At 47.7% G+C, this 17,858-nt stretch overlaps 1 protein-coding gene across 1 annotated transcript in view; it reads left to right on the top strand.

The window, feature by feature from the left end:
- Positions 1-16,742, top strand: part of LOC135054742 (oocyte zinc finger protein XlCOF6-like) — a 50,958-nt gene extending 34,216 nt beyond the window's left edge. Inside the window, exon 2 of the mRNA XM_063958039.1 lies at positions 14,475-16,742. Coding sequence (XP_063814109.1) covers positions 14,597-16,696 — 2,100 coding nt within the window. The 5' untranslated portion in view covers positions 14,475-14,596 and the 3' untranslated portion in view covers positions 16,697-16,742. The remainder of the gene's footprint in view (positions 1-14,474) is intronic.
- Positions 16,743-17,858: the final 1,116 nt, after the last annotated feature.

The raw sequence follows: 17,858 nt of genomic DNA, 5'->3' as shown, positions 1-17,858 counted from the left end.
CATTTCCTGCGGTGGAATTTCAACTTGGATGTTTTCTCCTTTTCCTGCAAGCAGGAGTGGATATGGGCCTGAGATTGGGCTCCATCGAGATCCAGATCTCTGCCTTGTCCATCTTCTTTCAAAGACAATTTTCTGTCCTCCCTGAGATTCAGACCTTTTTGAAAGGGGTTCTGCACATCCAACCTCCCTTTGTGACGCCAACGGAACCCTGGGATCTGGATGTGATGTTGCAGTTCCTACAATCAGCTTGGTTTGAGCCTCTACTAGAGGCTGACATCAAGTTTCTCACGTGGAAGGCGGACACTTTGTTGGCCTTGGCTTCTGCCCAACGCGTGTTGGAATTGGGGGCTTTATCTTGTAAAAGCCCTTATCTGATCTTTCATGAAGACAGGGCGGAACTTAGGAATCGTCCGCAGTTCCTGCCTAAGGTTGTATCGGCTTTCCATATCAACCAGCCTATTGTGGTGCCAGTGGCTACTGGCTCCTCAATTGCTTCAAAGGCCTTGGATGTTGTGAGGGCTTTGAAGATCTATGTGAAGAGGACTGCTCGTCATAGGAAAACTGACTCTCTGTTTGTCCTCTACGATCCAAAGAAAATTGGGTATACTGTTTCTAAGCAGTCGATTTCATGCTGGATCAGGTTCACTATCCAGCATGCTTATTCTACGGCGGTATTGCATTGTCCGAAATCAGTTAAGGCCTACTCTACTCGTAAAGTGGATTCTTCCTGGGCGGCTGCCCGGGGTGTCTCGGCCTGACAGCTTTGCCGAGCTGCTACTTGGTCTGGTTCGAACACGTTTGCCAAGTTTTACAAGTTCGATACTTTGGCCTCTGATGACCTCAGGTTTGGTCAAGCAGTCTTGCAGGAGCCTCCGCGCTCTCCCATCCGTAATGGGAGCTTTGGTACATCCCCATGGTACTAATATGGACCCCAGCATCCTCTAGGACGTAAGAGAAAATAGGATTTTAATTACCTGCCGTAAATCCTTTTCTCATAGTCCGTAGAGGATGCTGGGCGCACGCCCAGCGCTTCGTTTTCCTGCATTGGTTTTATAGTTAAGTACTGCCTGGTTCCAAGGTAAGTTCTGCGTTATTTAAGGTTTCAGCTGTTGCTGAGTTTTCCGGCATGTTAGCCGGATTTGTATGTTGTATGAGCTGGTATGAATCTCGCCACTATCTGTGTAATTCCTTCTCTCGAAGTATGTCGTCTCCTCGGGCACAGTTTCTAGACTGAGTCTGGTAGGAGGGGCATAGAGGGAGGAGCCAGCCCACACTATTAAACTCTTAAAGTGCCAATGGCTCCTGGTGGACCCGTCTATACCCCATGGTACTAATGTGGACCCCAGCATCCTCTACGGACTATCAGAAAAGGATTTACCGCAGGTAATTAAAATCCTATTTGTACAGTTTCAGAGTAGCTCTAGACCTATTCAGCGCTTGTGATCACTTCAGACTATTCAGTTCCTGTTTTGACGTCACAAACACGCCCTGCGTTCGGCCAGCCACGCCTGCGGTTTTATCTGGCACGCCTGCATTTTTATCTGGCACGCCTGCGTTTGTCTGCTCACTCCCTTAAAACGGTCAGTTGACACCCAGAAACGCCCTCTTCCTGTCAATCAGTCTGCGGCCAGCAATGCGACTGAAAAGCTTCGCTAGACCTTGTGTGAAACTTCATAGTTCGCTGTAATAGTACGACGCGCATGTGCATTGCGCCGCATGCGCAGAAGTGCCGTTTTTTTGCCTGATCGCTGCGCTGCGACCGAAATCTCCTAGTGAACAACTCAGGATGACCCTCCATACCATCTATATCTCTTGAACTCACGGTCTGTGCTACCTTAGGCACCCTTTACTGAGAGTTCTTGATAGGTATAGTGCTGCTACACTTTGTACCTGGTTGCCCAATTGTGCATATAGCTATGTCTGCTACACGTGGCAACAGCGCTGTGGCTTCTCCCACACTGCGTGGTAGTGAGGCTGCGGACGTCATGGAGGATAATATGGCAGCTGAGAGTTCAGGTTCAGGGGGTTCCTTGCCCCCAGTGGGTTGGTAGCACCTGGAGCATCACAAGACCCACCTTGGGCTACATTTTCCACATTATTAAACACGCTTGTGACTAAATCAACGCCCCCTGTGGGACCACCTGTGCCACTGCAACAGTTTATGGTCCCTGCTGTGAACCCGCCATGGGCGGATCAGCTTTCTACTCAGTTACAGCATTTGAACCGATCTATGACTAAATCTAAGGGTCACTCTCGCCCGCCTAAGACTAAGTCGTCTTCTAAACGGACCATTACCTCCTCCCAATCCACGGCTATTCCAGACACATCCTCTGACGAGGACGGTGCATATACTGATCCCACAGACACTGACACAGATGTTTCTGATTGGGAATGAAAATCATTAGTGGATGTCCCGGATTTGATTGAGGCGATCAGACTCATTCTTCAGGTGACTGATGATCCTGAGCCTGAGTCTGTCTTCAAGAAACCGGATAGGTTTAAGCGTAAGAAGGTGGTTAAACAAGTTTTACCACATTCTGATCACCTGGCTGACATACGCCAGGAATCCTGGGAAAATCCAGGGACTAAATTTATACCGAATAAGAGACTGTTAGCTCGCTATCCTCTCTCTCCGGAGGTATGTAAAAATTGGGAAACCCCTCCGCCTGTAGATTCTCATGTGGCGCGTATGGTTGTTTCCTCTCTGAAGGTACCGACGGATCGACGTGTGGAGGGCTGTTTAAAAGCAATTTATACTTTAACGGGGGCTGTGCATTGGCCAACAATTGCAGCGACTTGGGCTGCTGAAGCTGTTGAAGCATGGGCTCAGGAACTTGAGGTGGAACTACCTTCAAATGCATCCGAGCATGCCCGACAATGTCTCTCATATATCGCCACAGCTTCTCTATACCTTAAGAAAGCGGCCTCCGATGCCGGGGTGCTCGCGGCCAAGGCTGCTACTACGTCCGTCTTGGCCAGACGTATCCTTGGGTTGAGATCCTGGTCAGTGGATATGGATTCAAAGAAAACCTTGGAGGTGCTTCCTTTCAAGGGAGACATTCTCTTTGGAGAAGACCTCAATAAGATTGTGGCTGATCTGGCTACTGCTAAAACAGCTTGCCTACCTAGTACGGCTCCTTCAACGCAGAAGGCTAAAAGTACTTTCCCTCGGCCCTTTCGTCCTCCAGGTAAAGCAAAAGGCGTACCCAAAGCGTACCCAAAGCAAGCTCGTGCTTTCAGACCTGCCAAGCCCAGACCGAAGCGTGCCTGGGCCGCCCGTCAGCCAGCTTCCAAAACGGACAAGCCTGCCACATGACGGGGCGGGCCTCCCTCTGGGAGATCCCAAGGTGGGGGCCGACTTCTAGGTTTTGGCCAGGAATGGTTGAAGACCACTTCAGATACCGGGGCGAGGGAAGTCGTCGCTCAAGGTTACGCCTTACCCTTCAAGAATCGTCCCCCACAGCTGTTTTGCCTGACAGATGTGCCTCTGGATCCGGCAAAAGCAAACACGTTGCACTCTGTGGTACATTCCCTCCTGACCACAGGAGTGGTAGTAGAGGTGCCTCTGGCTCAGAGCGGCAAGGGGTACTATTCACCGCTGTTTCTAGTCCCGAAGCCGAACGGGTCCTCGCAGCCCATTCTCAATCTGAAGTCCTTGAACAAACATGTGCAGGTCTCCAAGTTTTGTATGGAACTCTGCGCTCTATTGTTCTGGCCATGGAGCCTGGGGACTATATGGTCTCCCTGGACATACAGGATGCCTACCTGCATATTCCTATTGCGGTATCTCATCAGCAGTACCTGCGGTTTGCGGTGGGCAACCTTCATTACCAATTTCTGGCGTTACCCTTTGGTTTGACAATGGCTCCCCGAGTTTTCACCAAAGTAATGGCGATCATGACGGCTATGCTCTGCCGTTAAGAGATCAGGATCCTACCGTACTTGGACGATTTGTTGATCCAGGCAAATTCCCCAGAACTTCTCCTTTGTCATCTCGATCTGACGGTCCAGTGTATGAAAGCATGTTACATCTGGGAGCGTTATTGGACACTCACAACCAACGGTTGTTCTTGTCTCAGGAGAAAGTCCTGAAGCTTCAGGACAGGATTCGATGCTTCCTATCTCGTCCGCAAGTGTCGATACATTTGGCAATGCAAGTGCTAGGTCTCATGGTGTCGGCTTTCGACATGGTGGAGTATGCTCAGTCCCACTCTCGCCCTCTGCAGAGGTTGATTCTGGCCAAGTGGGATGGCCTGCCTCACCGGATCAGATCTCACATGATCTCCTTGTCTCCAGAGGTCCGCCTGTCACTGAGCTGGTGGTTGCAGGACTAACAATTCAGCAGGGGCCATCCCTTCTGGATATCCAACTTGGTCTTTCTGACGACGGATGCCAGTCTGAGAGGTTGGGGCGCGGTGTTGGAACAACACTCTCTTCAGGGTCGGTGGACCAAGGAGGAGTCTCTGCTCCCGATCAATATTCTGGAACTGCGGGCAGTGTTCAACACGTTGACTGGCCCAGCATCTAATTCAGAACAGACCTGTTCAAGTACAGTCGGACAGCGCCACCACGGTGGCGTACATAAATCATCAAGGCGGCACTCGAAGCCGCATGGCAATGAGGGAAGTATCAAGGATTCTTCAGTGGGCAAAACGCCATCTGCCGGCAATATCAGCAGTGTTCATTCCGGGCGTTCTGAACTGGGAGGCGGACTATCTCAGTCGTCAGGACGTGCACCCCGGAGAATGGAGCCTACATCCAGAGGTGTTTCAACTTCTTGTGGACAAGTGGGGCCTCCCAGATGTGGATCTGATGGTGTCTCGACACAATCACAAGGTTCCGGTCTTCGGAGCAAGGACAAGGGATACTCAAGCGGCGTTCGTGGATGCTCTGTCAATCCCATGGAACTTTCGGCTGCCGTATGTGTTCCCTCCGGTATCACTCCTGCCCAGAGTAATACGGAAGTTCAAGCAAGAAGGAGGAAGACTACTTCTGCTAGCTTCAGCGTGGCCCAGACGGCACTGGCTCTCCGATCTACAGGGCCTCTCACTAGATTGTCCCCTTCTACTTCCGCAACGACCAGACCTTCTCGTTCAGGGCCCTTGTGTTTACCAGGACTTGGCCCGTCTGGCTTTGACGGCATGGCTCTTGAGGCTTCCGTCCTGAGGGCCAAGGGTTTTTCTGAGGCGGTCGTTCAAACTATGTTGAAGGCCCGTAAGCCGGCTTCTGCTCGGATTTACCATAGGGTCTGGAATGCTTACTTTACTTGGTGTGTGTCTCACAATCATAACGTTTTCAAGTTTAGCACGGCCAAACTGTTGGCTTTTCTACAACAGGGCCTGGACTTAGGTCTGCGTCTGGCCTCCCTCAAGGTTCACATTTCTGCCTTGTCAGTTTGGTTTCAGAGAAAGATTGCCACCCTACCTGATGTCCATACATTCACTCAGGGTGTGTTGCGGATTCAGCCTCCATATGTGCCGCCTGTGGCCCCTTGGGATTTGTCAGGGGTTTTGGAGGCCATACAAGTGTCTCCATTTGAGCCTCTTGCCTCTGCTGACCTTAAATGGCTTTCCCTTAAGGTCCTTTTCTTGCCGGCTATTGCTTCGGCTAGAAGGGTCTCGAACTTGGGTGCCTTGTCCTGTAAGTCTCCCAATTTGATTTTTCACTGTGACCGGGCAGTTCTTAGAACGCGGCCCGGTTATTTGCCTAAGGTGGTGTTTTCTTTCCACCTTAACCAGGAGATTGTGGCGGTGCTGAGCATCTTGGGAACAGTCAAAAGCTTTGAGCCTGTTGGTGCCTCGGATCAAGATCCTACTCTACACCCTGATGTAATTCCTTGTGGAGCCCAGTGTACCTCGCAGAAAGCGATTTAACAACTGTAAGTTCTTACCATAAATCTCGTTATATTATCTTGTACTTTGTGGTATTTGTGAACAAAGGCAATAGTTATTTTACCTTTAAAATAGTGCTATATTTCTATGGAAAGCAAATCTAAGAAATGTTCTGAGTCAGTTTGGCACCATAATACACATTGCTTTTCTGGTCACCCTCACCCAAGGGTTCATGGGCACCCTTGGGTGAGGGTGACCATGAACAGGGCAGCATGTATGGAGGAGCATAAGTGGAGTAACACAAACAAAGCTAACAAATTCACACAATGGACCTGGGAGTTAGGGAATGTGGGCGGAAGGCAGGCAGGGAAAGGGTGGGCAAGGCTAAATTGCAGTGTTGGCCACGGGCAATGTTGCTGACATAGGTGTAGTGAGCCACACAGCATAGCTTCATATGGGACAACCATGGGGGTGCATGGTTGGACAAAAAGGATCCCTGACAGTGGTGTCATCTGTGAAAGGGATGACAGAAGAAGGAATCGAAGGGAGATCTAAATCGTAAGAGGCAGTAAAGAGAGGTGGAGAAGTACATAACATCAACAATCATCAGCAAATGGATAATGTAAAACAGCATATCAAGGGAGCTTATAGAATCTGACGGAAGAATTCGCATCCCAAAACAAATGAAGCACTTGCACGTGCAGTGCCCGTCAACGATTGTAGGGCCGGGCCAAGCCAAGTGCAGGTCATGCAGTGCAACATAGAAAGATGTTGGAAACAGCGGAAGAATATCAAGTTCCAGTACTGGTAGCAGGTGTTCCTTTCCATTTAGTGACCAGGGGCAGGATGTAATGACGCCGGAGATGCGAGATGACGGTCAATCTCGTAAGTTTTTCTTGAAGGGGCAATCCCTTACAATACATGGTTTTGCCTTGTAAGTGATTGCTCCTTTAAAAGAAGTTCCGAGATCGTCTGGCATTTCGCATGTCTGGCCATCTTGTGCGTCATTACATCCAGCCCCAGAGATCATTCTGACCTTAGAAGTATGCTTGATTGGTGATTACGGCAAGAATGGGCGCGCCACAGCAAAGCGCTCGTTAAGTGAAGAAAGCCCAGGTTTAGGAAGCATTGCTCGGGCCTCAGCTGGAGTTGCAGAAAGTCAATTATTTTGATGCCAAATTAGGATACAAAATGGATATCCCCATCTGTATTTTATGTTGTGTGGTGGTGTCTCAGACGAGAAGCGAATGGTTTCAAGTCCCCACATTTCCCTAGTGTAATAGAGGAAATGTCTTCAAAGATTTGAAGTGTGGAACCAGAATAAGAAACACTGGAATCTCTGGCCTATCATAGGGCCGCCTCCTTGGCAGTATAGTAATGCATCCGTAATGCCCTGTCCTGCGGCTGAGACGCATCCTGTGACCACAGCTTGAGAGTACGATGGGCGCGATAAAGAAGGTGGTGATAACTTACATCGTCTGCTTCACTAATCTCTTCTAACTCGTCCACAGTTCTAAACATTCTTCTCTTCTACTCATTTCGTATGCGTACATAGATCGAACCATTCACATCTTGCAGAATGCCTTTATTAAATGTACCCGGTCTCGGAAAGAGTGTCACACATTTTTTTTGATAGCTTCAACCATTCTACATGAAAGCTTATAGCACCGGTGCCATACTTCGCTATCATTCTATAAACAGCTGTTACTTCCGGTAATTCATTCTCCTGTCTGTCCGAGCACCATTGTGTGGTATGTACCGGTCTTGGAGTGTACTCAGTCTAAACCATAATTCAGAGGTAGCTAGGAAAAATGCACAGATTCTACAACACCTTTCTCTAATACCAGTGTGGATTGACGCATGGTGACACTTCTGCTTTTGGGCTCTGTCTCTTTCACAAGATGACTACAGCCTCTTCCGTGAGATCTCCTCATATCTCTACCTGTAGGTTCTAACAACAAGTCTCTCCATGTGAAACCGTACACTCATTTTCCCTTGTTTTCAGACTTTGCAATTTACCGAGGATAATTAACGGTGGGTATCCCCGAGGCTATTCATTGGCACTCCTGACTTCTCCCAATGGCTTAGTTAATGTACATTGTTAACTGGCGTTTACACTGGTTATTGGGCGTTAACGCACAGAATCTGTGAAGGCAGCAGCCATTTTGGGAATGACATTTACACATCTGACAGGCGCCAACAGTGCCAGGGCAGACTGCGGTGGGGGTGGCGGCAGCGGCATCATGTAAGCCCTGACAACGAGCAGGTAGTATGGCATAACTCTAAGGGGCATTAATGTGTGGGCCATGCATACATATGATGCAAGGGGCATTATTGTCTGGGGCATATTATGATAATATGGTGCAAGGGGCATTACTGCCTGTGGGGCATAATATGGTGCAAGGAGCTTTACTCTGATAATATGGAGCATGGGGCATTACTGTCTGTGGGGCATAATATGGTGCACGGGACATTATTGTATGGGGCATAATATGGTGTGAGTGGCACTATTGTGTCGGTGTAAGGTAGTTTTTCATTGCAATGCCACGCCCATTGCAGCAAGACCACACCCCCTACAATGAGGCCACACACCTTTTTTATTTCTCTGACATCCTAGTGGATGCTGGGAACTCCGTAAGGACCATGGGGAATAGACGGGCTCCGCAGGAGACTGGGCACTCTAAAAGATTAGGTACTATCTGGTGTGCACTGGCTCCTCCCTCTATGCCCCTCCTCCAGACCTCAGTTAGAATCTGTGCCCGGCCAGAGCTGGGTGCTCCTAGTGGGCTCTCCTGAGCTTGCTAGAAAAGAAAGTATTTGTTAAATTTTTATTTTCAGTGATCTTCTGCTGGCAACAGACTACGTGGGACTGAGGGGAGAGAAGCAAACCTACCTGCTTGCAGCTAGCTTGTGCTTCTTAGGCTACTGGACACCATTAGCTCCAGAGGGTTCGAACACAGGGCCTGACCTCGATCGTCCGTTCCCGGAGCCGCGCCGCCGTCCCCCTTGCAGAGCCAGAAGACAGAAGATAAAGACGAAATCGGCGGCTGAAGACTGCTGTCTTCATTAAGGTAGCGCCATTGCTCCCACAGTACACCACACACTCCGGTCACTGTAGGGTGCAGGGCGCTGGGGGGGGGGGGGGTGCCCTGGGCAGCAATTATGATTCCTTTTGGCACTGAAAATGCACATATATAGTCTGGCACTATATATGTGTAACCCACCCCCCCCCCCCCCCCCCCCCCGCCATTAATGTACACAAAACGCGGGACAGAAGCCCGCCGCTGAGGGGGCGGGGCCTTCTTCCTCAGCACACCAGCGCCATTTTCCCTTCACAGCTCCGCTGGAAGCAGCTCCCCAGGCTCTCCCCTGCAGTATCCAGGTACAAGACGGGTAAAAAAGAGAGGGTGGGAACATAAATTTAGGCGCAAAATAAGATAAATAAGCAGCTATTGGGTAAATAATTTATTATAAGTGTAAATCCCTGTGTTATATAGCGCTGTGGTGTGTGCTGGTATACTCTCTCTCTGTCTCCCCAAAGGACTTTGTGGGGTCCTGTCCTCAGTCTGAGCATTCCCTGTGTGTGTGTGGTGTGTCGGTACGGCTGTGTCGACATGTTTGCTGAGGAGGGTTACGTGGAGGCGGAGCAAGGGCAGATAAGTGTGGTGTCGCCCCCAACGGGGCCGACACCTGATTGGATGGATATGTGGAAGGTCTTAACCGACAGTGTCAACTCCTTACATAAAAGGTTCGATGACGCAGCAGCCTTGGGACAGCCGGGGTCTCAGCCCGCGCCTGCCCAGGCGACTCAGAGGCTGTCAGGGGCTCATAAACGCCCTCTAGCTCAGATGGTGGACACAGATGTCGACACGGAGTCTGACTCAAGTGTAGATGAGGATGAGACAAATGTACAGTCTACAAAGGCCATCCGATGCATGATTACTGCAATAAAAGATGTATTGCACATTTCTGACGTTAACCCAGTTACTACCAAAAGGGGTATTATGTTTGGGGAGAAAAAGCAGCCAGTGACTTTTCCCCCATCTGATGAATTAAATGAATTGTGTGAAGAAGCGTGGAGTTCCCCTGATAAGAAACTAGTGATTTCTAAGAGGTTACTGATGGCGTACCCTTTCCCGCCAACGGATAGGTTACGTTGGGAAACATCCCCTAGGGTGGACAAGGCGCTCACACGCTTATCTAAAAGGAGTCTGTGTATACACACTCTGGTACTCTACTGAGACCTGCTATTGCTTCAGCCTGGATGTGTAGTGCTGCAGCAGCATGGACTGATACTCTGTCAGACAACATTGATTCCCTCGACAGGGATACTATTTTGCTAACCCTAGAACATATAAAAGATGTCGTCTTATATATGCGAGATGCACAGAGGGACATTTGCCTGCTGGCATCTAGAATTAATGCAATGTCCATTTCTGTCAGGAGAGTATTATGGACTCGGCAGTGGACGGGGGATGCTGATTCTAAAAAACACATGGAGGTTTTACCTTATAAGGGTGAGGAATTGTTTGGAGACGGTCTCTCGGACCTCGTATCCACAGCAACAGCTGGGAAGTCGACTTTTTTACCTCAGGTTCCCTCACAACCTAAGAAAGCACCGTATTATCAAATGCAGTCCTTTCGGCCAAATAAAGGGAAGCGGGTCAGAGGCGCATCCTTTCTGGCCAGAGGCAGGGGTAGAGGAAAGAAGCTGCACCAGGCAGCCAGTTCCCAGGAACAAAAATCCTCCCCTGCTACCACTAAGTCCACCGCATGGCGTTGGGGCTCCACAGGCGGAGCCAGGTGCGGTGGGGGCGCGTCTCCGAAACTTCAGCAACCAGTGGGTTCGCTCACAGGTGGATCTCTGGGCTGTACAAATTGTATCTCAGGGATACAAGATGGAGTTCGAGGCGACTCCCCCTCGCCGTTACCTCAAATCCGCCTTGCCAGCTTCTCCCAGGGAAAGGGAGGTAGTACTGGCGGCAATTCACAAGCTGTACCTCCAGCAGGTGATAATCAAGGTCCCCCTCCTTCAACAGGGACGCGGTTACTATTCCACAATGTTTGTGGTACCGAAACCGGACGGTTCGGTGAGTCCCATTCTGAATTTAAAATCCTTGAACACTTATATAAAGAAATTCAAGTTCAAAATGGAATCGCTCAGAGCGGTTATTACAAGCCTGGAAGAGGGGGATTTTATGGTGTCGCTGGACATCAAGGATGCTTACTGGCATGTCCCCATTTACCCACCTCACCAGGAGTACCTCAGGTTTGTGGTACAGGACTGTCATTACCAATTCCAGACGTTGCCGTTTGGTCTCTCCACGGCACCGAGAATATTTACCAAGGTAATGGCCGAAATGATGATACTCCTTCGGAAGAAGGGAGTTATAATTATCCCGTACTTGGACGATCTCCTCATAAAGGCGAGGTCCAGAGAGCAGTTGTTGGTCAGCGTAGCACTCTCTCAGGAAGTGTTGCAACAGCACGGCTGGATTCTGAATCTACCAAAGTCGCAGCTGGTTCCTACGACGTGTCTGCCTTTCCTGGGCATGATTCTGGACACAGAACAGAAGAGGGTGTTTCTCCCGGTGGAGAAGGCCCAGGAATTGTCATCTCTGGTCAGGGACCTCCTGAAACCAAAACAGGTGTCGGTGCATCACTGCACGCGAGTCCTGGGAAAGATGGTGGCTTCATACGAAGCAATTCCCTTCGGCAGGTTCCATGCAAGGATCTTTCGGTGGGATCTGTTGGACAAGTGGTCCGGATCGCATCTTCAGATGCATCGGCTGATCACCCTGTCCCCGAGGGCCAGGGTGTCTCTGCTGTGGTGCCTGCAGAGTGCTCATCTTCTCGAGGGCCGCAGGTTCGGCATACAGGACTGGGTTCTGGTGACCACGGATGCAAGCCTCCGAGGATGGGGGGCAGTCACTCAGGGAAGAAACTTCCAAGGGCAGTGGTCAAGTCTGGAGACTTCACTACACATAAATATACTGGAACTAAGGGCCATTTACAACACCTTGAGTCAAGCAGAGCCCCTGCTTCAAAACCAACCAGTGCTGATTCAGTCAGACAACATCACGGTGGTCGCCCATGTGAACCGCCAGGGCGGCACAAGAAGCAAGATGGCAATGGCAGAAGCCACAAGGATTCTTCGATGGGCGGAGAATCACGTGCTAGCACTGTCAGCAGTGTTCATTCCGGGAGTGGACAACTAGGAAGCAGACTTCCTCAGCAGACACGACCTCCACCCGGGAGAGTGGGGACTTCATCCAGAAGTCTTCACACAGATTACAAATCGGTGGGAAATGCCACAGGTGGACATGATGGCGTCCCGCCTCAACAAAAAGCTAAAAAGATATTGCGCCAGGTCAAGGGACCCTCAGGCGATAGCTGTGGACGCACTAGTGACACCGTGGGTGTACCAGTCGGTTTATGTGTTTCCTCCTCTTCCTCTCATACTCAAGGTACTGAGGATAGTAAGAAAGAGAGGAGTAAGAACTATACTCATCGTTCCGGATTGGCCAAGAAGAACTTGGTACCCAGAACTGCAAGAAATGATCTCAGAGGACCCATGGCCTCTGCCTCTCAGACAGGACCTGTTGCAACAGGGGCCCTGTATGTTCCAAGACTTACCGCGGCTGCGTTTGACGGCATGGCGGTTGAACGCCGGATCCTAAAGGGCATTTCAGATGAAGTGATTCCTACGCTGATAAAAGCTAGGAAGGATGTGACAGCTAAGCATTATCACCGTATATGGCGGAAATATGTTGCTTGGTGTGAGGCCAGGAAGGCCCCAACAGAGGAATTCCAGCTGGGTCGATTTCTGCACTTCCTACAGTCGGGGGTGACTATGGGCCTAAAATTGGGGTCCATAAAGGTTCAGATTTCGGCCCTATCCATTTTCTTTCAAAAAGAACTGGCTTCACTGCCTGAGGTTCAGACGTTTGTTAAGGGAGTGCTGCACCTTGGGATCTTAACGTTGTGTTGGATTTCCTGAAATCCCACTGGTTTGAGCCACTTAGGACCGTGGAGCTAAAGTATCTCACGTGGAAGGTGGTCGTACTGTTGGCCTTAGCTTCAGCAAGGCGTGTGTCAAAATTGGCGGCTTTGTCATGTAAAAGCCCATATCTGATCTTCCATATGGACAGGGCAGAATTGAGGACTCGTCCCCAATTTCTCCCAAAGGTGGTATCAGCGTTTCATTTGAACCAACCTATTGTGGTGCCTGCGGCTACTCGGGACTTGGGGGACTCCAAGTTACTTGATGTAGTCAGGGCTTTGAAGATTTATGTAGCCAGGACGGCTGGAGTCAGGAAGACTGACTCGCTGTTTATCCTGCATGCACCCAACAAGCTGGGTGCTCCTGTTTCAAAGCAAACTATTGCTCGCTGGATCTGTAGCACGATTCAGCTGGCGCATTCTGCGGCTGGACTGCCGCATCCAAAATCAGTGAAAGCCCATTCCACAAGGAAAGTGGGCTCTTCTTGGGCGGCTGCCCGAGGGGTCTCGGCATTACAGCTTTGCCGAGCTGCTACTTGATCGGGTTCAAACACATTTGCAAAGTTCTACAAGTTTGATACCCTGGCTGAGGAGGACCTTGAGTTTGCTCATTCGGTGCTGCAGAGTCATCCGCACTCTCCCGCCCGTTTGGGAGCTTTGGTATAATCCCCATGGTCCTTACGGAGTTCCCAGCATCCACTAGGATGTCAGAGAAAATAAGAATTTACTCACCGGTAATTCTATTTCTCGTAGTCCGTAGTGGATGCTGGGCGCCGGTCCCAAGTGCGGACTCTCTGCAATACGTGTATATAGTTATTGCTTAACTAAAGGGTTATTGTTATGAGCCATCCGTTAGATGAGGCTCAGTTGTTGTTCATACTGTTAACTGGGTATGGTTATCACAAGTTGTACGGTGTGATTGGTGTGGCTGGTATGAGTCTTACCCTGGATTCCAAATCCTTTTCTTGTAGTGTCAGCTCTTCCGGGCACAGTTTCCCTAACTGAGGTCTGGAGGAGGGGCATAGAGGGAGGAGCCAGTGCACACCAGATAGTACCTAATCTTTCTTTTAGAGTGCCCAGTCTCCTGCGGAGCCCGTCTATTCCCCATGGTCCTTACGGAGTTCCCAGCATCCACTACGGACTACGAGAAATAGAATTACCGGTGAGTAAATTATTATTTTTTACAATGTCTATGGGGAGTGGGGGGGGAGGGGGATTTTTTAGTGTTCGCACTGGGAGCCAAATTGCCTAGAAACAGCCCTGCCCGCGGGTGCTTAGAAACTGCAAAAAATATAATTCTGTTGCAATTACAGCTTTTCCCTCATTACATCTCATGTATATTGTACATCTTTAAGAGGCAGCAGTATCTGATTTTTCCTTAATATTATGCATAAATAACAGTTTCATATTTGAAAGGATTTTTTTGTATCAGCAGTTTTTTTTTTTTTTATCACACCCTCCTTGTTGCAATGCAAACTGCTGCAAGCACTTAAAATTGTATAATACTGTAGGTCAACTCAAAATATCAGTTACATATTGTAGCTTTTAAACCTCTTAAACTTATCAATTTTTTATTTTTATTTAAATGCATCTTAGTAACTTTCTTTTTCCCCCCCCCTATATTCCTGATGGATGTAATAGAAGAAATATATCGCAAGAATATCTAATTTAATCTCCAGACTGTGAAATAAATTCACCAGACGAGATTCTCCAGAAGAAATCCCTGTGCTTTAATTAGCCATCCAGCTCTCCAGCATACAGTTATGTCATCTGAACCTTCAGACATGTCATGTTCTCCTGATAACGCCGATATCGGCACAGGTCTTGGAGTAGATTGTTTATTTCCCGATAATAGGGAAGCCACGTGTTCTACACAGAGCACAAAGGTTATTGGCCATCAACCAGCTAATAGAAGCAAGAAGTCATTATCATGTTCTGAGTGTGAAAAATGTTTTAAAACCAAATCCATTCTTGTGGCACATCAAAGAATTCACACAGGTGTGATGCCATTTTCATGTTCCGAGTGTGAGAAAGGATTTAGAGACAAATCAACTCTTGTTATACATAAGAGAACTCACACAGGTGAGAAACCATATTCATGTACTGAGTGTGGGAAATGTTTTACACAGAAATCACTTCTTGTTGTACATGAGAGAAATCACACAGGTGAGAAGCCTTTTCGATGCTCTGAGTGTGGAATATGTTTTACTGCCAAGTCATTTCTTCTTAAACATCAAAAAGTTCACACAGGTGTGAAGCCATATTCATGTGCCGAGTGTGGAAAATGTTTTGCAGACAGAACTACTCTTTGTACGCACGAGAGAATTCACACAGGCGAGATGCCATTTTCATGTACCGAATGTGGGAAAAGTTTTAGACATAAGTCAGGTCTTATTGGACATGAGAGAATTCACACAGGTGAGAAACCATATTCATGTGCTGAGTGTGGGAAATGTTTTACACAGAAATCACTTCTTGTTGTACATGAGAGAAATCACACAGGTGAGAAGCCATTTCGATGCTCTGAGTGTGGAATATGTTTTACTGACAAGTCAGTTCTTCTTAAACATCAAACAGTTCACACAGGTGAGAAGCCATTTTCATGTCCTGAGTGTGGTAAATGTTTTAGAGACAAATCAGGGCTTGTTAAACATGAGAGAACTCACACGGGTGAGAAGCCATTTTCATGCTCTGAGTGTATGAAATGTTTTACACAGAAAGCACATCTTGCTATACATAAGAGAAGTCACACAGGAGAGAGGCCATTTTCATGTTCTGAGTGTGGGAAATGTTTTAATCATAAATCACATCTTGCTGTACATGAGAGAAGTCACACAGGTCAGCAGCCATTTTCATGTTCTGAGTGTGGGAAATGTTGCAGCGACAAATCAGCTCTTATTTTACATGCAAGACTTCACACCGGTGAGAAACCATTTTCATGTACTGAGTGTGATAAATGTTTTAGAGACAAATCACATCTTCGTAAACATGAGAGACTTCACACAGGAGAGAAATTATTTTCATGTTCTGAGTGTGGGAAAAGTGCAAGAGACAAATCAGATCTGGATAGACATATGAAATATCACACGGGTGAGAAGCCATTTCCATGCTCTGAGTGTGGGAAATGTTTTGCAACAAAATCAGAAGTTGTTGCGCATCAGAGAAGTCACACAGGTGAGAAGCGATTTTCATGTGCTAAGTGTGAGAAATGTTTAACAAGTAAAATAGCTCTTGTTATACATGAGAGACTTCACACAGGTGAGAGGCCATTTTCATGTTCTGAGTGTGAGAAATGTTTTAGAGACAAATCACATCTTCTTATACATAAGAGAACTCATACGGGCGAGAAACCATTTGCATGTGCTGAGTGTGGGAAATGTTTTACAGAGAAATCAACACTCACTAAACATAAGAGAATTCACACAGGTGAAAAGCCATATTCATGTGCCGAGTGTGGGAAATGTTTTGCAGACAGAGCTACTCTTTGTACGCACGAGAGAATTCACACAGGTGAGAGGCCATTTTCATGTACCGAATGTGGGAAAAGTTTTAGACATAAGTCAGGTCTTATTGGACATGAGAGACTTCACACAGGTGAGAAACCATATTCATGTGCTGAGTGTGGGAAATGTTTTTCAGTGAAAAATACTCTTAATTCACACAAGAGAATTCACACAGGTGAGAAGCCATTCCCATGTGCTGAGTGTGGGAAATGTTTTACACAAAAATCATCGCTTTCTCTACATGAGAAAATTCATACAGGAGAGAAGCCATTTTCATGTGCCAAATGTGGGAAAGGTTTTAGACAGAGAGCTTATCTTGTTAAACATGAGAAAAGTCACACCGGTGTGAAGTCGTTATGATGCGCTGAGAGAAGTTCAATCTTGTGAAACATTCACACGCATCTAAACTGGAAACTTTGTTTTGAAAGGAAAAATATTTTAGCTAAAGAGCACATCTTGTGCATAATGTTTTTCCTGAGATTAGTGATACATTTACATCTCATATTCTAAAATGAGATGAGCTTGCATCAATTGTGTTTCTGGTTGAAAAATTGTATTTTGTTTGTTTTTGTTATTTTTTCCGTTACTATCCATCTCCCAAGATAATATCCACTCATTATCACTTTACAGGATGTATGGTTGATTTTGGTATCACCCAAAATTGTTAAGAGTGTAGGAGGACATTGACTGTGCTCAAAAGGTTAATTGATGGTAAATTCTTATGGACTTGTAATGGAATATATGGTCCATAAACCTCCCTACTATAGCAATATCTGATATATACAACAAGGTTCCCAGAGAAACGTGAGGCCATAATTGATCACTGTGATGACAAAGGTTTATTTTCTAAAGAGAATAAAAGCCTGATAACCACAGAAATTGTTCTTTGGTTAGTGGAGCCATCATCCGGGCACCACAAGTGTGAGGAATAAGGACTGTCTGATATGTGGATGTTCCTGGAGCTTTGGTTGGAGTTCCTATATGTGTCTATATTGAGACAGTGGGGTCTATTTACTAAGCCTTGGACAGAGATAAAGTACCAGCCAATCAGCTCCAAACTGCCATGTTACAGGCTGTGTTTGAAAAATGAGTTAGGAGCTGATTGGTTGGCACTTTATCTCTGTCCACTTTATCACTGTTAGGAACTTGGACTTGCAATTAGGAAGCATGGACTTGCTTAGAATTGTGGTTCTTGGACTTGATGAGCGTGCAAACACTTGGACTTGATAGCTGTTGAGATACTTGGACTTAAAAGACGTTTGTGGGGAACTTCCAGTACCCCTCCCCCTCCTGCTGTTCCCTTAGTGCTTGTCACGCACACCGGTACTTGATACCTCCAGCAGTAGAAGCTCACCCGATAGCCAGAAGACCCCAAGTTGCACTGAGTAGGAACTTGGAGTGGGGTACGCAGCTGCCCAAGATATGAGGCACGAGCTGGAATAACCTCCGTCAGGGCAGGTGTATAGTGTGGGTGGTATGTAGTGTTCCCTCTAGAAATTGTAGAGGGCAAGGCGCCAGACTA

The sequence above is a fragment of the Pseudophryne corroboree genome, chromosome 3 (assembly GCF_028390025.1).
Source record: "Pseudophryne corroboree isolate aPseCor3 chromosome 3, aPseCor3.hap2, whole genome shotgun sequence".
Taxonomy (NCBI): Eukaryota; Metazoa; Chordata; class Amphibia; order Anura; family Myobatrachidae; genus Pseudophryne; species Pseudophryne corroboree.
This window is presented reverse-complemented; position numbering and strand designations above follow the sequence as displayed.